Source organism: Mixophyes fleayi, chromosome 1 (genome assembly GCF_038048845.1).
Source record: "Mixophyes fleayi isolate aMixFle1 chromosome 1, aMixFle1.hap1, whole genome shotgun sequence".
In the NCBI taxonomy this organism is placed as follows: domain Eukaryota; kingdom Metazoa; phylum Chordata; class Amphibia; order Anura; family Limnodynastidae; genus Mixophyes; species Mixophyes fleayi.
The window spans coordinates 160,681,194-160,707,078 of record NC_134402.1 but is presented as its reverse complement, the minus strand read 5'-3'; the positions used below and the strand labels follow the sequence as shown (position 1 = coordinate 160,707,078).

Below are 25,885 nucleotides of genomic sequence, written 5' to 3'. Positions count from 1 at the left end.
ACAGTGTTAAGCTGGGTACACACTACAGGTTTTTCACCCGATTATCGTTGCACAATAAACGACTGTTGGGTCCGATATTGCATTAGTGTGTACACTCCCACAGTCATGTTTTATCTTACCAAAGCATATCATATCGTTTCATTTGATTTTACAACCAGAATAAAAATCTAAACAAAGGAAAGATGTCGGGCAAATTTTGAAGTGTGTATGCACTCACAACCAGCGGTTTAGGCAGATCTCCATAGAGTTTACAGAGTCACAATCTTTTCAGCAGATGGTTATGACAGGTGAAGAGCACAGATCTGAAGGTAAATCATGTTCCAGTAACAGTTAAACTCTTTCCTTTGTTCCTCAATATTCATAATAATGGCTATTGAGAAGATAACATTGATTATTTATGTGTGCATGTGGTGTCTGTGGGAAGAGAAGCTTGTGGTAAAACAGCAGCATCTGTTTGCTTTTTTTTTAGTGTGTGTGCTTCTCTGTGGCATTGATCCCTCTGCCTGTGTCCCTTGTGTATACCTCTTTCTCTCTTGGCATTAGACTCAACATTGATTTTTTTTTTTTTTTTTTTTTTTTTTACAGTTTATTCATGTCCCCTGTATAACAGCCTTTAGCCCAGGGGTGTCCAACCTTTTAGCTTCCCTGGGCCACATTGGAAGACGACGAGTTGGTTTGGGCCGCACATAAAATACACTAACGATAGCTGATCATCCAAAAAAAAAACATAGTTAACATATATATATATATATATATATATATATATATATATATATATATATATATATATATATATATGCGAAAAAAAGTGATATTATATCTATCTTTTTTTTTCTTTTCTTTTTTTTTCTAATCCCCCTATACTTACCTTTCAATCGCCCTGTTCAAAAAATCCTCTCTAGTTATTATACTATATTCACTTTTTGTATTGTTTCGATGCAATATCAATAAAGTGCATTTAAGCCAGGCATTGTATTTCAGGGTGCCCTGACCAGGCCTGCGGTACCTGACATATACACCACTGTGACCCCAAATTGTGACTTGTTGCTAATTACACCACTTTCTTAGTTAAGGGATAACAACTTATAATGGGCCAAAGAGAATAATATATAATGCCCCATTAGTATTACAAGTAGAAGTATGTAGCAGGGAGATAAGGTCCATGATGCTCCAGGACCAGGTGACTTTTATTCACTGGTCAGCGTCCCTTGAAATAATAAAAAAAATCCCCCTTAACTTACCTTTTAATCGGCTTGTTCTTCTGTCCTCTTCTCTTCTTTTCTGCAATTCTCTGCTGCTGCTGATTTTTCTTCTCGCGAGGGTGACTCCTCCGTGCTGCGCTCCGCAATGGATGTTGGGCGTGATGACATCATGCCCGACATTCACTGCGAGCGCCGGACGGAGGAGGAGACAAGGGAGGGAGTCGGAGTACCAGCTGACATGACCCGTGACCACAAGGTAGGCATTTTCTTTTCCTTTTTTTTGCAGGATTTTTTTTTTTTTTTTTTTTTATTAACAGCGCTGCCTCCTTGCCACATCCAAAACTCTTGCTGGGCCACATTTACATGCGAGCTGGGCCGCGGGTTGGACAAGCCTGCTTTAGCCTCTATGCATGTTAAAAAATATGGAACAGAAAACCAGTTATTCCATAGGTAGATTAAAGCTAACGAGTTGTTCCATGAACTCACAAACAAATGTCTCTGTGTACCCAGGCACCTTGCATTGTTTCAAGTTTAGAAATAAACCTATCAATATGTGAATATAATTCTAATGTAATTGTGTTTTTCCAAGTAGAAAAGGCCATGTACTTGTTAGCCTATGGCCAGTTGCATATGTTTATAGACAAAATTATGTCAAAATAGAAGGGTCCGAGAGAAACCAGGACTCTATTCTGTCCTGCGAGATGCATGTTAGTTTTCATCTAAGAGATGTAGGGGTAAATGTATGAACGTGCGGGTTCTTCAACACATGCGTGTTCGGCGATTAAATTTCAAGCGGCGCTGCATTGTAAAGGGAAGTTTCCCTTTACAATGCAGCGCCGCTTGAAATTTAATCGCCGAACACGCGGGTGTTGAAGAACCCGCACGTTCATACATTTACACCGTAATGTCTATCTTTCACTGTATCATAAAGTATATCAGTGACTGCTTTTAAATCCCATAAATTCCATTTGCTGATGTCAGTTTACATTCTTATCAGCCTGACACATCAGACCCCATCCCCCCAGTCAACAAGCTTCTGACTTATTAGAATTTGGGAAGTCAAAGAACCAAACATAAATGGTAAGTGATTATTTATAGAAATGGAAAAAATTAGAGTAATACTATATGAATTTGAAAAATAATAATTAGAAAACATATATAGATAAATGCTCTCAATAGAGAGAAAGGGGAGCTTTGACACTGCACACAACAAAGTGTGATAAAAGCAAGGCACAAGTTAAAGGAACACCAAACTTAGAATACAAGTTGCTGTGTATAAAAACCCACTAATAATATTTACGGAGCTATCTGTAAACATTTCCATGTGATAATAGTATTGAGATGTTTAGCTGGACACCTGCTGAGATATTGGCAGTGATATTGAGTGATTGAGCCAATGTTGCAGAGTGTGATCTCAAAATAAGCTTATTATTCCATAATAATGAAATTGAAATCGAATATATAATTTCATATCTGTCTATAAATGCAAATGGAAAATTACTTTGATCAGCATTTTAGTGCGGGTACTTCCTATTTACACTAACCGGCCCCAGTGACGACAGAAGAGATCTAGCTCTCTTCTGGCGTCACTGGGGGGTGAACGCCTCTAATTTGGCCTCCTATTTCTGAAGCTAAGTTGGATGCTGCAAAAGTTGGCTAATAGTGGCTGACAGCAGTGGCCTTCAATGACTTGCTGGCAGGAAGTCGGCTCTGTAGAAGAGAACAACCACGCACACCCCCCAACCCATGATCGCAACTTTAATATCTGATATTTTCAGTTCTTATAAGCTCTTGAAACCTTTGTATTTGTGAATGCTACTAGTAGTGAACATGTCTCCTACACAGAGTTGAGGCAGCCATATTATGGTCCAAATCAATTAGACGTTAATTAGAAACCCCCTACAGTAGTTTTATGTCTGAAGCCTCATTGCTGTCATTATTTTCTAATGATTTGGTAAGCTGAATATTGGTCTAAAATGGATTACTCTTTAAAATAATAAAAAAAAATATTTGCTACTCATTCGAAACTGTCATATTGTGGAAATTACTTAAAGCTTACATTTGTGGGGTCCTCATGGCAGAAACATCACAAATGAATAATATCTACTTTGATTGCAGGCTTGATTAATGGCACAATTACAGCCGTTAAAAAGAATTTCTTAAGAGGCTTCCACCTCAAAAACTCTTGAAAATCTCATTTTGGATAAGATAAAGGCTCTGCCGAGTCAGAAAGTAAAGAAGTCCCTCTTGTGGACTAAACAAATTTTACGTGAAAAAAACCAACAACAATGCTCTTTCATTGTTATCTGCCATGAGACTAGAAAGTGAAAAGTTTTCCTTAAAGAACTCCCAGGAGCGCCGACATTTGATCCTAAAAATATTGCAATCATCTTTATATCCTTCAATAGACGGTTGTGTAATACTAGTCAACCATTGGGGTGTGAGGAATAAACTCTGCATTTTGAAACTTTTTTTTTACATAGTCGTATCCTCTATAAAGTGAATGAGACCCAATTTGATCTACTAAATAATGAGGTTTCGGGGAGGGAAATATAATCAAGAACTTGCCCAGCACAGACACCTAGCTGATATTTGTTGTCTTATTTTTAATAAAAAGCATTCAAGACATTAGAAGACTTGTTCTTTTATACTATTCACTTTAACACTTGCCTCCGTGATCCACCAAGACTGATTACCCTTCATGTAATTCAGTTTAAAAAACAAGTCTGTAAATCATGCTCTAAAATTATGTAAGCTACATTCTATTAACTGTTTTGGCCTATTCAAAACTTTTTTGGCCTATGGACCAGAAAAGTTAACACTTTTTAGATCTACAAGAAATATTAGACATTTCCTCTTATTGGTTTGTCCCATATGCTAATTAGAAAGATGTACTAATCTTAAATTCCCTCAGATGACCTCATTTGAGGTACATGCATAAATAGTGGGGGAGAAAAGAGGCTTGATATATATATGATAACCAATTTACTTTTTAGAAATGAGTAATTTTATGTGACACGTCTGGGAGTTGGATAAGAAATCATCAATCTGTACTTTGATCCAGGAAAACCTTAACAAAACTATGATGAGATGGTACAATACAGCCATGGTACTTCATATACATTTTAAGGGATGGGGTCCTCTAGAAGCATTTGTTTTTGGTTCTGTCTCCTTATACTTTGGGTTTTGACAAGAGGTTTCTAAATTACTATCCAGGATACTCCCAGCTTTGATCATCCAGGGCAAGTTGTCTTCATAGAAATCTGTCAACTATATCCTTACAGGATCCTTTCTAGTTTCAATAGAACAACAAAACGGTATGGTGTTCCTGTGTCTTTATTTGAATATTGTATTTGAAAAATAACTATTGTAAACAGAAAACTGCACATTAAACAATATCTGAAGAGACAACACATAACTAAATGCATGACAAAACTGTATATTTTCTTCTATATCTATTTTTTATGCCAGCGTATGGTTAGCCTCCGGGAGTAGAATTTTCAGGTATGTACTGGCAGAAGCATGCTTAATGTGCTTCCAAGGAACATCCTGTCACCCTATCAAGCTGGCTGCTATTAGTACATTAATTCAGAATGATCACAGGATCTCAGTGTAACAGGAATTTCTGCCAACACCAACAATTCTTTTTAATTATTTTAATTAATTTTAAGTAATCAAAAGGTTAGGAATCGATACTGTGCTATTTATCTCTCTAATGCGATTGGCGTGATGCATACAATATGTTTAGTAAACGATGATGTTCTTGTTTTTTCACTGTTGAATACATACATATAAAAGAGAAACAAATAGTGCAACACAATCTGTAAAAGTAGATGTCAGTATAGTAGATTTAAATAATGTGATTTCAATTATTTCTGTGATCCATGTCTCAATTATTTTACCCTCTAGTGATTAGACTTGCACAAAAACCACTTGTGCATAAAACATCAACTGGTTTCCCTTTTTCATGTATTCAACACTGAGAAAACAAGAAGAACATCTTCTTTCACTGAACGTCTAAATATAAGTAATATATTGTATGTATCAAGCTGCTTGCCTTAGAGATATAACGCAGGTTTGATTTGTAACCTTTTTTTTATTTTATCTTTACTTTAACAACTTGTATGTAGTTGATATAGAGATCTTATTTCAGCTGCAATTGATAGTGAAGGACTGAGGAAAAATTAATTTTGTTTGTTTTAATTTTAAGTAATATCTATGGCAAAGAAGCAGGTTTTTTTTGGTTTTTATTATAGCTGATTTTAATTGCTAACGTTTGTTACATTGTAGTTAGTCTCAGACTGTACAAACTGCATAGCATGTATACTTTATGTTTATGCCTTCCTGAACTGTGTGTAACATTTAAGTATATAGATTATTTGATGCAGATTTTCCATTTATCTAAAGTTTCTACCTAATTTATATCTCCCAATGGTCCCAATAATCTGATTCATAAACTTGGTTTGACCTTGTGAGAATGAGTTGATCATTGGAGGGAATTCGTTTGTCCTAACTATGGTTTTTACTATGGTTTTTAAAATATTGGGAAATATGCCTTAATTCAAGGCTGCTGCATTGTAATGTCTCACTGAGCCTAGAAATCAACATCCAGAGAATCAGAGAAAATATACTAAAAGCCTGTTACAACTGAAGTCATGTAGTCGAAATGCAGTTTCCCTAACAATATACATGGACTATTGCAAAATGCAGGTTTTCTTGTTTAGGAATAAGGTACCTGATTCACTAAGGATCTTAAATAAAGAGGTATCTTATTTCAGTCTCCTGGGCAAAACCATGTTACAATGCAAGGGGTGCGAACTAGTTTTCTGTTTTGCACATAAGTGACTGTTTTTCATGTAGCACACAAAAACTTGATAGCTTATTTGGACACTGAAATTTAAAGTTGATATTTGTGTGCTACATGAAAAAACAGACAGTATTTTAACTTATGTGCAAAACAGAAAACTAGTTTGCACCCCTTGCATTGTAACATGGTTTTGTCCAGGAGACTGAAATAAGATACCTTTTCATTTAAGATCCTTAATGAATCAGGCCCCAGATGTGTCTTGTGACTGTTGTGTACTTATAGGGGGAATTCAATTCCCACCAAAGTACCACAAGGTTAAAACTATTACCGTTATTACGGTAGTTTTAACCCGGCTTCCTGCACGCAGCTAGAGCTGCGAGCAGAAAGCTGGGTTAAAACTACCGTAGTTACGCCCACTATTACCGTAATAACAGTAATAATGCTCAGGCCGCGTTACTTTTAACAGTAACGCGGCCAATTGAATATGCCCCATAGTCTATATACAGTCCTTCCCATAAAATTATTGTACACATCTTTATACTATTGTGGTGCTGATTTTTAAAGCCGCAATCCCACATTGAAGCTTTTTTTTTTTTTCTTTTAAATAGCAAGTTAAGAACCTTCTTAAGCTTGAATCTGAAGCGATTTGAAGTAATTATTGTTAGCTATTCTCTTTCAGATCATTATCTCCTATACCTCGCTGGAGAGCAAACTATAATGGCTGCCACAGGATCACAGCTCTCAGCATGCCATGTGATGGCAGAGAAGGGGAAAAGGAGGGGCATTATGTCACAATGCAGAGAGCAAAAAAAAACACATTATGGGGAATTCGCGGCCTGTGCACTCTTACCAATATACTGTAAGAGTGTGCATAATTATCGTTAATACAGTCATTTCAACGGCGGCAGGGAACCGCAAGCAGAAATCTGTTAATATGGTAATTTCAACTGTGAGACACTTAGCGCAGCGTTATTCTGGGGGAATTGAATTCCCCCCCCATTGTCTGCTACAGACACAAGCTGCCGTCATGTCATGTAGTGGCAGAGAGGGGTCAAGAGGTGGAGGATGTCAATGTGAAAACAGCTCACAGGGCATGACAAAGCCTCTCTGCTCACTACATCATGTGACTGTTGTTGCCATAGTGGTCAAATAAAAATGTGGGAAATCTGCAGGATTATCAATCATTAATAGCAGTCTGAAGAAGCAAACCAAGGGAAAATGCATTTACCAAGCTGCTTCTTATAGCCTGCAACAGTGATTTCTGTTTGAAAAATAAACACCACTCATTTAGGAATTGTTACTTTCTAGTTTTTACTACCAGTTGTCATGTGATTAATGGAAAATTCCGTCACTCATATCCCCGCCCCTTGCTTGCTTGCATCTTCTCTCTCGCACACATGTACATCATTCACACTCTTCCCCTTACTTCTAAAGGGGAAAGTAGTGAGTGTAATGTAAAACATTATAATGTTTGAGAGGAGTTTCACTTTATCCCTAATTTCACAACCTGGTAATTTACTAGGTACAAGTGCCTAATGAATTTATAGCTATGAAGGGCCTCAGTGATGTCACTGGTTCCTAGTGAATTGATGGCTGTATTCTCATTCCACAAAACTGCTCCTTCTCTGTGTAGAGAACAGTCGCAATGTAAATAGATAAGGCACTGACAGGGATTAAGACAGGATCTAAGTGAGTAATCGGCTTAGTATAGAAATGCAAACAGCAGTTATGGGCAGTGTTACTGTTATACTTGTTAAAATAATTTATGATTTGGGGGGGGGGGAACCTGCATTTTGCTGGGGGGGGGGGGGGTTTATATAAAAAAAAATAATTGTTTTTCAAGTGATCTGTTTATTGAGGCACCAAAACAGAACAGTGCAGTGGAGACTTAGTGATCACTGTGTAACTGTTAAGCTATGTACACACAGGTGATGAAAAACGTGTGTTTTTGTTCTTTGCTTGGTGATTAACACATCTGAAAGGTGTGCTGCAGTGCGACCTGCTGTATTGCGTTCATAGGGTGCTAAATGAGCATTCTCATAGAACTCTTATGTTTTTGTTTTTTTTGGGTTTTTTTTTACAATCTGTTTTTTTTTTATTGAAGAAAGAATTAAACATCTTTAACAAACATATCTGTTTTGCATTGAACGATGCATTAAAGACATTTATAAATGATGCATATAAAGATACAAATGTGCGAAAAGGATGTGCCAATGCACCGTTATAGAAAACCAAATACCATTTAGCACATCTTAAAACATCATATAGGATGGGGGAAAGTCCAAGGGGGATAAAGCGAGGGAGAGGGGGTAGATCAGAGAGGGGAGAGGGAGGGGAGGGAGGGAGGAGGGGGGTTCACTTATTCCATTGAGAGTACAATGATTCCTTAAATTCAAGCCACTTGAACCATATATGGTAGTACTCCCTATATTTGTCCCTTGATGAATAGAGTATGTCATCCATCGTTCTATATGTCTCTAAACGTGCAAACCACTCTTTGACGGTGGGGATATTCTGAGTTCTCCAATGTACCGGGATCACGGCCTTTGCCGCATTGCTAAGATTTTTGATTGTAGATTTTTTATATTTAGAGATGGACAATTTATTATGATTCAATAACCAGTATTTGGGGCAGTTAGGTGGATCAAAGCCCATTATTTCCTTAGAAATTGAAAGGACTGCATCCCAGAAAGTTCTGAGAGCTGTGCATTCCCACCATATATGCAACGGAGTACCTGGTGCTGACATACAAAGAACTCTTATGTTTTACCGAGCGCTTAACTATTGAGCACTTACTTGGGGAACATTAACTAGGGTTAAATGCTCTTTGAGTGCTTGATTTTGAGCAATGCATGGAATATATGGAATTTATATCAAGAACCAGAGTGCAACCCATTTATAAACTGTATGTGTTGCACCATTTTGACTGTGTGTGTGGTTTTTATTGCTGTGTAGATTAGAGCTAATCAAACCTTACATGTTCTAGTCCAAAATGCATTTTCGGGTTGGTTACCATATTGCTGAATCAGTTGAACCAACCATACAACCCAAGCCTGCATTTATTCTATGTATATTTTTGTTGATGGGGACAAGGTGTATCGTACTAGATCTGGATTATAAACGCTAAAAATACATCATCCTTATACAGACAGGAATATTGATGCTTCCATTGTTAGGCTTAGGTAATGAGAAATACATTATAAAAGTACTGTACAATTTGTGCATCAGATGTTGGCCCCCAGGGTTTTTTTCGTGGCTCCTTCCTCTCTGATAGCTTTCCAACACAATAGGGCAATACAAGACAATTTTTCCAATATGATCTGGCTGATTAGTACACTTTGTAATGTGGCTCAGAAAAATGAAAGTACTGGTTAACAAAATTAATTTTTCAATCAGACTGCCCTCTTGAGCATGTATTGAGAACGACCGTAACTGTTGGCTGTAAGCAAACATCTGGAAACAAAGCAAGGTTATTCATAAATAGACCCACTTGGCTAAATGACAGCCATTGTTCTAATGTGCTGTTTGCATACAAAATCCCCATTTCTTTATTTTTTTAATTTATTTATTTTTTTAAAAAAATGCAAAATGTCACCTCTGCTAAATTGTCCTACAAAATACTTTACATAGATCTTGCATATTTGAACTGTTATTTTGTTTGCCATTATAGCAAGGGGTGGCTGGCAAATTTTATCCTGGGTGTCGAGTGTCAGCTCAGCAGCCTGTTAGGAACAATTTAAAATACCTGCATATTAGTGACTCTGTCCAAGGCCCTGCCTGGGTGCAGATGCCCCCCTACCCTGCCAGCCCCTGCATTGTAATAGCTTGTACCCATATAAATGGCTTATTGCAGGTAAGCGGTAAAAGTGAGAACATTTAATTCTATCTGTAAGATACAAACTGCAACAGAGGTAACAATGTTTTGACACAGTTGTTAAAGTACTTTATGACATGTATACATACGATATTTAAATAATTTATCTGTAGACACACAAAGTACACACAGCCTCATTCTCAGGAGGCTCAGGAGTTGTATAGTATCTTCTACAATGACTCTTCAATAATTTCTGCATATAGAACTAAAACTGTTTATTTACTGTTTGTTTTATTTTTGTAGCAAATTTCTTTTTCTTGCTGAGCATTTTCACAGTGACTCTGATACAGGACTGCTTGCCCAAAGAGGGTTCTGTTGGTCTCCAATACCATAGATAGTCTTGGTTCCAGATCTAATACTGTAGTGCAAAATAGTGACCTTGTGCGGATGTGGTTAACTTAAAAGAGCTGCATGTTTACAATAACAGAGAGTCAAAGTAGAAGGTTGAATAACTGGTAAAGCTGGTTCCCGAGTGGAAGACATTACTACCCACTTACAGTTTACACTGCTGGTGTGTCTGCTTGACTGCACTGTGAAGTACTTGGGAGAAAAAAAACACAAAGCAAGAAAGACATTTTGATAATTTTGACCACATCTCATCCTTTTCAGAGACACACCCAGGGCTGGATTAACCCTAGGGCTAACTGGGCTACAGCCCTGGGGCCCCGGGCATCCAGGGGGCCCTTGAAAGTGCTCAGCAGCAGTATTGATCGGTCGGGGGCGCCCGCGCCGCGATCAATGCTGCTGAGCACTTTAAATGCGGTCCTTCCCCGGCACGCTATAGACTCCTTACTGAGGAAGTCTCGTGAGTCTCACACTCACGAGATCTCCTCAGTAAAGAGCGTACAGTGCGCCGGGGAAGGACTGCAATGCCAGGAGAAGGAGGTAAGTGCCTTGGGGGCGGCTCAGCTCACCGGGAGGGGTGGCTCAGATAACGGGGAGGGGGGCCCTCACGGGGGAATGGAGGTCCCCTTAGCCCAGGGGCCTCCATTCCCTTAATCCGGCCCTGGACACACCTGGCACATCTTGCACTGTATGTTTCCCACAACTATTGAAGTACTAATAAAACAGGCTATCAATAATATCTATAATATAAATGTCTAGTGGCGTGTGTTAGTCTGTCTGTGTGGAAAAAATAAAACCAAGCTGCAGCGCCACCTGCTGGGCGGAGTTATACATTGACCTACTAAATTCTTAGTGTGTGTGGAAAAAAAAATTCAGAAGCAGAAGGGCTGAAATTTGGTATACTGACATTATTGACGAGTTGAGGGGTCAAACTCATTTTCGTGAGGTAATTTTACCTCATGAACACACGTGTACAGTGCAGGTCCGTTTGGCAGTGACAGTGTGCTGCCCGGCTGCTCTAATTGTGTTTTAAACACAATCAGAGCGGCCGGGCAGCATACTGTCCCTGCCTGTCACTGCCGAGCGGACCTGCACATACTGTGCAGCCTTAGAAGTCGGAAAGGGGGCGGGGCCTAAATCGCCCCGCCCTAACATCCCCCCGGGGAACAAACATTTTCTAGAATGCATGAGTATCATGCACGGGTTAACTTGTGTGTGTGTGTGTGTGTATATATAATATATATATATATATATCTCATATCTCCCTATTATAGCCGTGATAGTAATGGAACCCATAACCCCAGCGCTGTGAGGTAGCAATGCTAACCACTGTACCACCCTCTACCCTTGTAATAGACATTGGACACTCAAAAATACTTTCTTGCTAATTCCTCTTAAATTCCATGGCTGGAAGGGGAGTGCTGGCCAGATTAGACAATTCTAACTTTTCAAGGATTTTCTTTTAACTAAGAATAGATATTTTTGGATTACAATGCTAGTGATGTCAGTGTGCACTGGTTAGTAATTATAGTTGCAGTCAAAATGTATGTTTCCACCTTAATCAGTGGCTGCGTTTTCCCCCCCAAAAAAATTCTATGCATTCATAAGACATGGATCCTGGTATATGTGACACTAGGGGGTATATTTACTAAACTGCGGGTTTGAAAAAGTGGAGATGTTGCCTATAGCAACCAATCAAAATCTAGATATTTAGTTAGTACATTCTACAAAATGTCAGCTAGAATCTGATTGGTTGCTATAGGCAACATCTCCACTTTTTCAAACCCGCAGTTTAGTAAATATAGCCTTAGGTTTCATTTTGTGTTTTGTTTTTCTACATCCGTTTTCCATGAGACAAAATGTAGGAGATTGACCTTTTTCAACAACAAAACAGATTGTATTGTGTTTAAGCAAATTGTTTGCTATGTATGTCATCTATGGAATTTGTGTATTGCTGGCATATTAGGTGATTGCTTTACTGAAATGTGTGGTGTGTGTGTGTGTGTGTGTGTGTGTGTGTGTGTGTGTGTGTGTGTCATCTGGAAAAGCTCTATTACAAATCGCCATCCCAATTTTTAACATTATAAGAATACACAAAGTCAGATTTATTTAGCTACATTGACAAATTGCCTGGAAAAACTGCCAGAAAATAAAGAGGAGTTATATTGCCATTTAGAACATAAAAGGAGACACCACTGATTTATGAATTATGGGGTAAATCATAATTTATTGATTAAGTGGACAGAATTAATTTCTAATTATACTATTTGTAATTTTGCCCCTTGATGTAATAAAAAATAAAGTTTGCCCAGGTGACAAATGTTTTCCAAGTGAAATAATTAGTTCCAACTGTGGATCTTTTAAAATGTGTCAGTAATGTATACACCTCTGCTCCAACAAGGCGATATAGAAAACATGCACTGCTAGACACTTTATGAGGAAAAAAACCCAAAACAAAACCAAAAATACAGCCAAACTCCAGGTCATTGAAGTGACAAAGCAACGTTCTCTAGCAAATGGTTAAAAAAAAATCCTAAAGATTTATTTTCTGCAATTGTGGTGCAGCAGAAATAATATACAGGTATAACACCAGCTTAATGCTCATGAATGTTACATGTAATGGTTTCACCTAGGAGATGAAAAGAGAAAAATAATATATACACGCACACAATTTAGGAGGTTAAATTAGATTGCCTTGAGCAAACGTAGAATACGTTAACACTGTAAGGAACGTAGACTGGATTTGTAATTATATGAGGAATTAGAGAGCAAAACCTAATCTTCCCCTAGCTCAATGTCTGGTGTATGTTAACAGGAGTATAATGAAACCATTCTATTTATTTCATAAGCGTTAAGCTTTACCAGTGAAATGCTCGGCTGAGTTTCATAGAGAAACCTAGTATTTGACAGAATTAATATCCATAACTTCATTGTGTTGAAATGATTCTCCGTTTGCTGGTAGAGTCTGAATCAAGGAGGGGTTACTGAGCGGGGAGGGGAAGGCTGTCACTGAGAAGGCAGTGGGGTTGGGTTCTAGAGGAGAGAAGGTTTTAATTCCTCTGCCTGCATCAGCAGCATCTAGACAGCATCCTGGGACTTGCTTACGCTCCTAGCATCCCTGGTCACATGAGTGTGAATTTTCTCTTCTCTTCATTAGTCAGCCATTTTGGTCAACACCCTGCTTACTGCGCACAACCAATCCTACAAGATCACAAGTGCCTGGGTTGTGCAGACCTGCTGCCCTCTTTGAAACACTCGGATTCCATGAATTGCCTCTTTTGTCATTTATGTCACAGTGGATGACTGCATTGAATTTTTACTTTTTATCTTAATGACTTGGACACAGGAGAGTCTTATAATCTGGCATTTGTGTTTTAGCAAGCAGTTTTGACGCATGACGATTGACAGCAGAGCAGCAGGGGGGCGGAAGAGGCAGAGACGACTCACAGGAATCCAGAGCAAACCAGAGAGGAAGAGGATCTCTCTTGTATTGTTGTAAAGCCGAACACATAATCTTGTAACACATTTAAAATATATACATTCTGACTTTGCATGTTAATTGTGCAACTTTACCTCTGAGCTCACTGCCTTCCTAACTTGTGCATAATCATTTTTGGACTACTTGAAGGCTCTTCCTGCTTGCTGTTACTTCTCTTTATTTTATTTTGTTACATTTTATTGTAAGTGGTTGTTCTACCATCTGAGCCATCATGTCTGCTCTCACTCCTCAAAGCGACATGCCAACCCCCACGACTGACAAGATAACACAGGCTGCCATGGAGACCATCTACCTTTGCAAATTCCGCGTCTCTATGGATGGTGAATGGCTTTGCCTGCGTGAACTTGATGACATCTCTCTTACGCCAGACCCCGAACCTAACCCTGAAGGTATGGGCTCAATCGCTGCCATGACAACATCCCATAATCTCTTGCTGTATAATTCTTGATTCTTATCATGGCCATATCTTGTACATGGTTTTAGTAGAAAACATTTTTTTTTGTTATTTTTGGACATTTTCTTTACAAATTTGATTATTTGTAATCATGTTTTCTTTTTATAATAGAAAATGCTACTTACTAGTTATGCTTTTTCTTGCATGGGATAGATGTGTGAAGGTCAATTGTATCTCAGCCTGCTGTACTGTTTACATAATAGTTACATGCTATATAACATTTGTTGACCAGATTTTGAAAAGCTTATTTGGATCTCTTTGGTCCATAATTTATTTAGTAAACTGCAGCAAAATATTGATCATGTAATTTTATTATAAGCCAGTCTCTCCTTATGATCAGTAACCTTCATATTACCTTTGTTATTTATGGTGCAGTGAAATACGCCATAGCACTGAATGAACCCTTTTAACCTAATGTGTTGATGCTTTGCCTGCACAAATGGCTTTAGCATGCTGGGCCATCTGGTAGCAGTGATTTCTGTAGTATGTGCAGCAGTGAAGTGGTTAAGTGCCTCTGTCTCCTCCCTTGTTGTAGAGCTCATGTCATTCTGCCTAAATAGTTTTGAGACAAAAGCCCAATAGAGCATGCTGAGAGCTGCTGTCAGTCTGTAATCCCTAGTTTAATGTACTTTCACTATCTCGTGATCTGTGGCGTTGGGACTCTCGTCATTGTTTTTTTGTTTCTTTTTAATATGGCCGAAAGTATAAAGCGTAAACTGATTATTTTGCATGTATTATGCGGATACGCAGTGTGTCTGTATGTATGCATTTATTAATATAATATATATATATATATATATATATATTTACAAGTTAACCCGTGCATGATACTCATGCATTCTAGTCAAATCAAGCTACTTAAGGTGTTAAAAAGGTTCTCACGTCACCCCCGGCAACCACCAACCACTCCCAACTGTCACTTCTCCTTCAAGAAATATATATATATTTTTTTTAAATCTTTATAAACACTTTTAACAATTAACAAATTAAATTAACAAATTAAAAACAGTATACCAAATTTCAGCCCTTTCTGATTTTTTTTTTCCACACACACTAAGAATTTAGTAGGTCAGTGTATAACTCCGCCCAGCAGGTGGTGCTGCAGCTTGGTTTTATTTTTTCCACACACACAGACAGACTAACACACGCCACTAAGCATTTATATTATAGATACACACACACACACACACACACAATGGGATACTATGCAACAGATAGTGGAACACGTCACTATGACACAAGGATTTAACTGGGCCTTGCCCAGATCATAGAACACACCCCCTCAGAATATATGCCTTTGACTTCAAAACATATGTGACAGAGATAATCAACATTTGTTTGAAATCCATTTAATCCATTATTTGAACTATTGTATATGCTAGTACTCTGTTTACTTCTCCTTTTATTTTCGCTATTTATATACATTTATTTAGTAACAGTTATGTTTATAGCGCCTATTACGTATGTTGCGTTAGTTGTACTTTTTTATTACCTCTGATTAGAAGTAGGCCAGCGTATGCAGCAATGTCACTTGTGTTCCACATACAAGCTTTAGAACAAGACATTTACTTTCAGGGTGTGGAGTTTTTTTTAACACATGTCTAATGTACAGCATTACCTTTGCGCAACTACAATGCTCTACAGAGCATATGATATTGTCATTACTGAGGTTCAAGTATTACACCTCTATTTCTGTCCGTTAGACGTAGTGAGCACTCGAGAGCAAAAAAAAAAAAGCGAAGCAAAGAAAGTGCCTGTATTTAAATATGCAGAAAGCAAGCCCTTCAAATGGAGTGCTTTCTGTTTCTTTCAGGTTTACCTACCTTACTGTCTTTATGGTTGCAGTTACATTGGTTTACATCATAGTAACCATATGAAACCTGCATTGGGAACCCATATAGCCACAGGGACAATTGACCACTGATCCCTATGGTAACTACTGGAAGTCGGCAATCGTATCTTGGCAGACCTTTTCACACCTGTTTGGTTGGTTGTTTCTTTTGTTTTGTTTTTTGCTTTCTTGGTAGGGATCAATGACCTAGGTCCTTCAATTGTTAACATAATTAATTGCAACCACATCATAGAGCAAATACATAGGGCTCCACATCTAGGTTGGCTTCTCTTAAATTCTTAATGTAAAAAATTGTTTGCCATACTATTTTCCTCATGTGTCTTAAATATATCCCAAGAACATCTGTATATTTTGGTATTTCGAGCACACCGTGGGACTGATACAGAGTTGATGATTGGCGTGACTTCCACTCAAAAGAGGCACCTGTAAAAATAACATTTTTGCACGATCATTGCAGAAAGCACCAATCTGCTTCAGAGGTGACTTTGTAATCGGCCAATCAGCTAGGTAATGCTGACAACAGTCATGATTATCAGTATGTATTTGCACCAGCCCTCTTGCAAGTGCAAAGATACGGCTGGTCTTCCTTAGTCTGCATCTACATGAATATGCCTTTGCTATTCTCTGCCTATGTTAGACTGCCTCATACCTCCTTGTGCCGCCTCTCCAGCCAAAAGGAGGAGCAAGTGTCGGATGCGTCTAACTCTGCATGTGCGCATATACATGTGCCTTTTGGCAGTGCACATTTTCGTAATTGACACTAAGCAAACTAATGTACATTCAACTCCGCAACAGGCCAAGTTTGCTCCAAGTAGAAATACTTGGAGATATAGTATTTTTTTTTTATTGTCTGCTAGCCCTCTCATATTAGATGCATTGTTTGTAGGTCTTTGCTGAGGAAAACAATGGCACTTATACAGACACACCAAAACTGCTGTTTTCTGTTGCAGCCTCCTGTATTTTAATCTCTTGGCTCCTTTTTTATATGAAATTTCCTAGTCGGGCCAAAGAGGACGTGCACATGAAGTCAGACCCACGTAAAAGACTAGCAGCACAGGCTTTTACCTACCGCAATTGCCCTTTCGCAGCCGCTCTAATTACCTTCAGATTATTGCTTAGATCAGACAAGGACGGATTACATTGAAAGCTAGGAGCCAGGACCAAATGTCGGGACTGGAACCAGCAATTTTGTGAATGAAGAGAAAATGTACAATTTGTACAGTGTTGGTTGTGTTATGACATCTATGATACTAATGACATACCTCCCAATATCTCTGTCCCCGGGAGCTGGACAGGGGACATGGCCACTGCACGCTGGGGGCGTAACTACGTCCCAACCTAGTGCTGTAAAGCGCTAGGCTGAAATGGGGAAAGTTGGGAGGTGGTATGCAGTGACCATTGTGTAAAATGTTATATCACACAGTCCCAATGCCTGCATAGTACCAGCATTGCACTATATACCAGCAGTACCTTACTACATTACAATATACCAGAGGAAAAAATGTGCTCCATTTTTAATTCCAACCATACTGTACAAATTAAATTCTGGGTATGTGGAGGGGAGAAACAGACTGGTTTCCGTGAATGCTGAACCAGTTTGTCTTTCAGTAGTTCTGACCTGACTTTAACAAAGCATGGCAGTAGGATTGTGGAGTCTTAATCCATGAATGAATGTTACCTCTGTTGTTATTCCAGCCAATCACAGTTTAAAACTTGCAATTGTTAAAACCTGTACAGAATTTAATTAATTTTCAATGCTCTTGAAATGATAGTATGGCTAACATGATTTTATATGATAAATGTTCTAAAGAGGGTTGTAAGCCTGGCTAATATATTTTAGTGTGTGCGAATAAGCAGAGTCATAGCATGTACAGTGCACATGAGCTTGTTTTATATAACGTTATTCAGCTCCCCTGTACTAAATCGCTTGTTTTGCGACTGCAAATGTATTGTTTTACTGCAATAAGCTCCCAAATTCTGTCACACGGAAAGTGAATCTTAATGCATAGTCTGGGAGGAACGGAGATCACTACTTTAAAAAAGTGGCTGGTCACTATCTCATTTTGGGCTGACCCTGAAAATTATAGTCCAGTATGGAGTAGAGTTCATGCTTTCTGCTCCTCACGGATGGCCCAATGGAGTTGATTTACTAAAGCTTCTAGAGGAATGGTGAAGATGTTGCCCATAGCAAGCAATCTGATTCTAGCTATCCTTTTCTAGAATATTTAAGGTGAATCCTGGCTAGAATCTGATTTGGTTGCTATGGGCAACACCTCGCCTTTTATTTTTTTAGAAGCTTTAGTAAAATCTACCCCTATAGCTACAAACCTAACAAAGCACAATGGTATAGACACCAGCGTTTTTGTTTTTGGTCAAGGCACTCTCCATTATACAGCCCTAGCTTCAATCAGATGTGCTACAAAGTTGAACTGGAGCACATCAAGTTTAAGTAATGCATTAAAGTAGAGTTTTTGAGGCACTTCAAATATGGAAATGAGACTTTGGTATAACCTGCTGCACAACAGAATAATCTTTGAATAGGTTATTTGTCTTTTGCAAGTGTAGTCTCATACCTACACTGCATAAGTCACACTACAAAACGAATTAAGCCACACACATTTTGCCTCCTCATGTAGTGTTTTTGCAATGCTTTTCTACTCTCCCGGAATGTCCGGGAGGCTCACAAAGTTCAGGGAATCCACCCAGACTCCCTGAAGAGCAGGCACCCTCCCAGATCCTGGCAGAGGCAGGGTGTAATGAGGATATGTGTCATCAGTCCCTGCCTCCTGTTGTACAATGCCATGTATCTCAGATTTAAATAGCAGCTATCGCTTCACCATGGCCTCTCCCACACTGTTCGCAGACGTCCATCTCCTCTAGGGGTTTCAGCTGTTTGATTGTGCCCTCATCACTTATATACCATTTCATGCCTGTCGTGAATGCACTTAGGATGTAGGGGGCGCAGCTTGCGTCCATCACAATTGCTAGCGCCTCTAGCCGTTATTTTACTACTCTGACCAGCATGCAGACATATGCACAAAATATCACTCATTATGTTTGTTCACACTTGGGGGGGTAGATTGGCTATAAATAAAGTTGTTTGCAAATATTTTTGTTACTAGTAACTGCATTAAAATGTGCAGAAGTGAGTCATGTTTAAGTTTTTACCCCGCAAAGGTTGTGTTAACTACTTTTCATTAAAAGAGTTTGAGGTCTATTTATTTAAAGAGTGTGTTGACAAATCGCAGCCATGCAAGATGAAGCACTGCTGTAATTTAACATGCTGCGAGCCCCCGCGAAGTCGCTTGTTTTTTTGTTTTGTTCTTTTGTTTTTTTTGTTATTGCTTGTGATATATCAGTGTTTTGTAAATCTATGTCGCCCAAAAAAGAATGAGAAAACAGACATGGAATGATGAAAAGAAATGCAAACCAAAGTCTTTTTTATAAGTGCATGTCCCAGAATTCTTTGGGTGATTTATAAACAAAGGGTTTTTTTTTACAAAATGTTGGAATAGAGCTCTAAACAAAATAGTTAAAGACGGAATCCCCTAAAGCAACCTTGAAAATCATTGATCATTATGGGCTAGATTTACTAAACTCCGGGTTTGGAAAAGTGGAGATGTTGCCTATAGCAACCAATCAGATTCTAGCTTTCATTTATTTAGTGCATTCTACAAAATGACAGTTAGAATCTGATTGGTTGCTATAGACGACATCTCCACTTTTCAAACCCGCAGTTTAGTAAATATACCTCTATGTGTGTTCTACTCACATTGATGTTTAAAAATAAAAAAGGACCGAAACAGTCCAACATGCTTTATGCATCTCCACAGTATAAACCATTAACCTATTCTTTCTTATATAAAATCTACAATATTGTGTGCTGGCAACGAACAGCATGTTTCTACCAATTCCATGTATTTTATTCACTTGCCACCAATTTGTATTACCGGTAGTTACTATATTACCATTATAATTATGCCAAGTTAAATGTCTATACATTTTATATATCATTCTTGCTTGACTAACTTGACATGATCATTGACTGCTTGAAGTAAATATTTTTTGCTTATCCCTTAAAAGTAGGGAAATGAAACCTTTTTGTTCTGTTTTATGCTAAGAGAACAAACTTTCACTATGGAATAGAAACCATTCACCTATTAGGGTTATATTGTACAGAGTTAGATGGGACGTAAGAGCCTTCCACCATAAATAATGCATTATGGGCATTCTTACAAGAGGTATTTACATGCTCAAATTTTAACATATCTAGAGCATAGGGTTAATCTTCAGCCTAGACATTGTGGTTATCAACCTGTAAGTTAGTGAAATGGAAATAGATAAAAATTTATTTTGAGCAGTATAAGACATTGTCTTTTACATATGCAATATGTAGTGACATGGGAGCAGCCTAATTGTGGTGTTTGTTTCTTGAAAGCGTAGAGGGGAAAATGTGTTTAGACGGTACAACGGGGCTTCCAAAACCTAGCCCAGCCCTTTCTTCAGCATGCACATATGCCTACAGAATATTAATGTCTTTAACAAGTACACGTCTTGTGAGCCTTGCTCTGAGCGTGTATTCCCAGAAGTGGCAATAGCCAGATTTTAAAACAATACATCACATGAACAGAGACAGGAGAATGGATCTTGTGTCTCCTGGGAGCTACACACATTCAATCCTCAGCTAGATCAGATATCGGTATGGTGTATATGTAATGTTTCAGCCAGCCCCTATGCATTGTGTAACCAAATGCCCTTAATCAATAAATTATGTTTCTACACTATTAATTCAAATACTGGCATAAGAAAAACATCTCTCTTGCTTTATTTGAGACTATATCTACTGAGCAGTGCTGTTTTCAAGTTTCACAGATTTTTAACACTGACATTTGCCAAAAATACAATTTATTAGTGAAAATGTGTGCTGTTTTGAAAATGATAAACACCTCAAAATGTTGTCTGTTAAATAGCTGTTACAAAATATCAGTCTGTTAGTGAGTATAATTTGAAAGATAATGATAGTGCATGAATAGAAGCAGGTATTCTATGTAGTCTACATTTTAGAATTGTTTACAAAATCAAGATGCATTAATTTAAAGCAGAAATCCCACAAAGAAGTTGTTTTTATTTTCTTTAAATAGTAAGTGAAGTACCTTTTTAAGCATGCATCTATCAGTCATTTTTCTTTGTTGTCCGTCTACAAATCATTGTATTGTTTTCAAAATCTCTTTAGGGCGCAAAATATGGCTTCCAGTCAGACACAGGCTCACAACTCTCAGCATATCCTGTGAAGGCATAGGGGGGAGAAGCAGGGGGAAGGTTTTACAATACTCAGAGGATCACCGCTCATTTTTTCCCGGCATTGCTGCTTTAAACACTTTGGTCTCTGATAGATGCAGAATTAAACTAGATCCTGACAAAATGAAATAAAAATATAACTATTGCTTCATGTTACATGTCTTATTTGGTGTTGTAAATAAGTTACTATTGTGAAAACTCAAATGCAATAATTTCAGGTAGTGGCCGAAAAGCACATTCATTGCAAGATTTGCATGTTGATGATGTTTAGCTAGTACTCCTGTTTTTCTTATCATACCATATCCATACTATTACTACTTTACTATTCACATTTATACTGTGGTATTTAATGCCATGATTGTAGTTGTCTTTGTGGGTTTAAGGTCATTATTATGACATTTCACCATTGCTTGCTACTATTGCACTGTTTTCAAAATATGTATATCTTGTGACAGGGCAGTGGCTTTAAATTGGAAAACCATTTTCAAATGATTTTAAATTAAATAACAGGAACAGCATAATGCAGTAATAGTAAAATTACCAATACTAATGTCATTATTCTGGCCTTTATACGCATGACCTGTTTTTTGCTTGTTTCTTTTTCCTTCCTTCCTTATTTATTTTTTTATTTTTTTGCTATTTGCAAAGATTCTTGGGAGGATTTGACAGAGTTGATGGAGCAAATGCGTCATGATACAGAAGGTGCGTTCCTCACCGCCTCACCAAATACTCACCCAATAGCTTGGTCTTTGCTTGGGTACATTATATCTCTTGTCAAGCACGCATTATTTTATACATTTTCCAGTTTAGAACATACAGATAGCAGGGTAGACACTATTAAAGGATAATTCCACGCACAGCTAAAACTTGTATGTGAGAAATAAAAAATGTCACTTATCTGTGTTCCCCTGATCCTCCAAACCATTGTCGGACATTGGCCTCTAGTCATCGCACTCAGATGGCTCACATTCGACATCCCGGAAGCAATACCATTGGGAGCATTTCATTGGTGGCATCAAATGACGCAATGACAATATTGGGAAGCGAGGCTGATATAGGACACACCTTGCGCCTTACTCTTGAATCCGTTCTCAGTTGTGATCTCATAGACCCACAGCAGCACACAGGAGAGGGTCCAAGGATGGAACCCCCATAAGTTAGGCTAGGAGGGTGGGCAGTTACTTATCAAAATATTTTGATAATAGTATACTTATCCCTTTTTTAATATGGTGTAGTGAAGGTTAAACTGGTTCTGTTTGCTTAGAGAATTGATCAATACAAGCTGCTATATTTCTATGAACTTCCTGATAAATAAAATATTAACAAATAAACCTATTACCTGCAATATGTGCTACTTTAGGCCTTGTACACACAAGTGTTAAATTAAGTGCTCAACGTGCGTTAATGCATGTCAACAAAGCCTAATAGTGGTTGTTTTCAATGCCAGGGTTCAAAAAAATGTAAGCAAATGGACTTGTACACAAATGCTTTCTTGGCAGCCCTTCACTTTCCATCAATTTCGACATTGACTGCAGCTTTTACACTTTTTTTTTTTTTTTTTAACACAAAAAAGATACTATGGGGTGATAAGGACATTTCCTATATATAGACAAGTGAGACTGAGTGCCTAATTGCCTGTGCTTGTGGCACATGTAGTATTAGCCGTGGTTCAGTATATATAGGACATGGTAGTAGGGTGCATTGTAATTTTCCTACTGTGAAAAATGTGAATGATATTGTGTTTCTGCTGATTTTGTGGATGTGTAGATATTCAGAGTAAAAACCTTACAATATCTATCTACGCACACACACACACACACACACACGCAATCCACGATTAACTTGACACTATGTATAATCCATATAATGAAAATAAACCCGCCATTATTCCAAAAACTAGAACAGACCAGCACCAGTCAGGAAAAAAACAACATTAAACATTTTATGAGAAAACATGAAAAATACATTACAAAATCATGCCCTGCCCAACGATCATTTCAGTACATCATGTTTTCATCAGGCCCCTAAGAAGTGCGCGAGAGGAGTAGAGGGGAAGGGGGGACATGGCACCAAGCAAATGATGTGGTGCTGGCTGACCCTCTGACTTCCCACCAAATTAAAAATTCTGTAAAAACGAAACCAGTATAGAACTTGGCAAAGCCTAGCCCGGCACCTATGTGATTATATCTTTTTAAACATTTTATTTTATACTTGTCCCATCATTAGGTAGGAGGCAGGGCTCTTGAGCTGTGGGGTTTACCAGGGATTTCCCCGGTACCCCGATGGACCAGTCCAACCCTTCCGGTCACTGATGGCACGTCACCAGCTGGCCCGACATGTACCGGGATGAGGGAGGCGGGGATGGTTCCTGAGGGGACCATGAACTCATATGGAGTATTTTTCTCCTGATTAGATTAATGTGGGATTGCCCATGGGGTTTAATTTTCATATAAAGACTTACAAGGATTTTTTATTTATAAATTGATTTGGCTAAGGGCTCATGCTCTCGGCATCATGCTTGCTCAGATTAATTTGAACAGAAAAGACCTGCATTTTCAAAAAAAGGAAATTAAACAGTGAGTGTAGTGGTACTATATACTTAATTATTTAGGATATATATTCTGTTTGGGGTCCAGGTAGACTTTTATACAGTTACTAACATAGTGGAGAGGAGACAGTGAAGAAGTGTTTTCTTACCCCCCCTGCAGAACTTCTTTGAGTGCCCCAGTATACTGTCCATATAATGAAATTGTGAAAAAAAAATAAACCACTTTCTAATTGCATCACTAGAGTTCACAGAGATTTGTGCCACAATTTATAATTGTAAAATGATATGGACTATTGTTTTGATCATCAATCTCCTACTCTGCATGACAATCTCCACATGAGCCATGCCCAAATATGTCCCAAGCACTGGTTTAGAGAAACAGTCATTTTGTAATTCCAGTAGTCGTCGCCTGTTTGTTTGTATTTTTATTTCCATTACAGGCTGTCTAACTAAATCCTTTTATCTGGTTCTGCAGGATCGCTGACTCATTTTCATACTCCCTTACTTACAAATAGAAAGCAGTGTCACTCCAGTTTTTAGGACACGCCAGCTTTTCTTTTTCATCTTTGATTTTTTTGCCAAATGTTTTAACTACTTAAGTCCAATACATGGGAGTGACCTCAGGACAGCAGTCTTTTATTAACTTGTTCAATTATGCAGTTAAATAGCGTGTTTGTTAGTGGTTGTGATCGGTGGACTGAGACCGACATCAAAAGATGACATCCTTTCTGGTCTACTTTCATGTAATCTGACTTCCATATAAATGCAGACCGAAAATTGTACCATACTTTGAATTTTATTTTTTGTTTGTTTAATAAAGTTATTTATGTGGGGAGTTTATTTTTTATTCATCTCCCAGTCTGCAACAGTAGAGGTTGATCTAGTTTAATTGTGACTTGCTTATGAATAGGGATCGTGTAATTCACTTATGATTCTGATAGTACTGTGAACTCTGGATTGCCTCAGTCCAAAACTGGGAAATATGGGTCTTTGGGGACAAATTATCTTCCATTCTAAATTGTGCCTCCTTGCTTACCTTTTTCCAAAGTGGAAGTAAATACTGAAATAAATAACACCCTTATTTATGTAAAAGTGATCAACCTTTGTTTCACACCAATTTTTATATGTGTTCTACACAGGGCCCTCTTAACAACATTATGGGCCCCCGGGCAAAGCAGTGCACCGGGGTGTGTATATATATCTATATCTCTGTCTCTCTGTCTCTGTCTCTGTCTCTGTCTCTGTCTCTGTCTCTGTCTCTGTCTCTATCTCGCCCTTGAAATAATTTAAAAAAAAAAACCCTTAATTTACCTTGTTCTCCGATGCGATCCTCTTCACTCTGCTTACAAGTCACTGCAGCGCAAAAAACAGGCAGCAGGGGACTCCTCCGTGCTGCGCTCCGCAATGGATGTCGGGCGGGCGTGATGACGTCACACCAGACACGCACTGCGAGTGCCGCACGGAGGAGGAGACCAGGGAGGGAGCCGTATCGCCAGCTGACCGCAAGGTAAGTATTTTCTTCTTTCTTTTTTTCTCCAGGATTTTTTTTTAGCGCTGCCTCTGACGGGCCCCCGGGCACCTGCCCATTGTGCCCAATGGAAGAGACGGCCCTGGTTCTACATCCTGGTTTTGCTGATAGAAGGCTGCTATGATTTTTATTTTAAAATCCTAATTATATTATTTTGTAAATCGTGACTGTTTATGTAGACATCTGCCTTTATATTGATGTACTTTATTATTCTTAAAGGTGAAAATTTGCAGCATGCATTATTGCTAGAAAAGCAGATTTATTGATTAATGTCGGTGACTAGCGATAGTTGACAGGGCAACCAAAACAAGGCAGCATGTGCTGTAAGAAATTTCTAAATAATATTCAGCTGTTGTAACATTCAAGAAAAGGCCAGATAATGCAGTTCACCTTCCTGTACAATATATCCATTTTGGTGGGTGCTGGCCTATATTTAGTGTTTCTTTCCCTTTTTACTTGAAATCTATTTTTGGTCTCT

At 38.3% G+C, this 25,885-nt stretch overlaps 1 protein-coding gene across 8 annotated transcripts in view; it reads left to right on the top strand.

Annotated features, from left to right (window-relative positions):
- RUFY3 (RUN and FYVE domain containing 3) overlaps nt 1–25,885 on the top strand; it is a 70,331-nt gene that overhangs the window by 5,185 nt on the left and 39,261 nt on the right. For 3 of the 8 annotated variants that reach the window (XM_075202525.1, XM_075202509.1, XM_075202556.1), the window contains exon 2: nt 21,980–22,033. The exons of 1 other annotated variant lie outside the window; for it this stretch is intronic. In XM_075202525.1, coding sequence (XP_075058626.1) covers nt 21,980–22,033 — 54 coding nt within the window. Of the gene's footprint in view, nt 1–13,290; nt 14,117–21,979; nt 22,034–25,885 lie in introns of those variants that run through there. 4 more of the 8 variants (XM_075202536.1, XM_075202567.1, XM_075202547.1 and 1 more) reach the window with 4 other exon arrangements.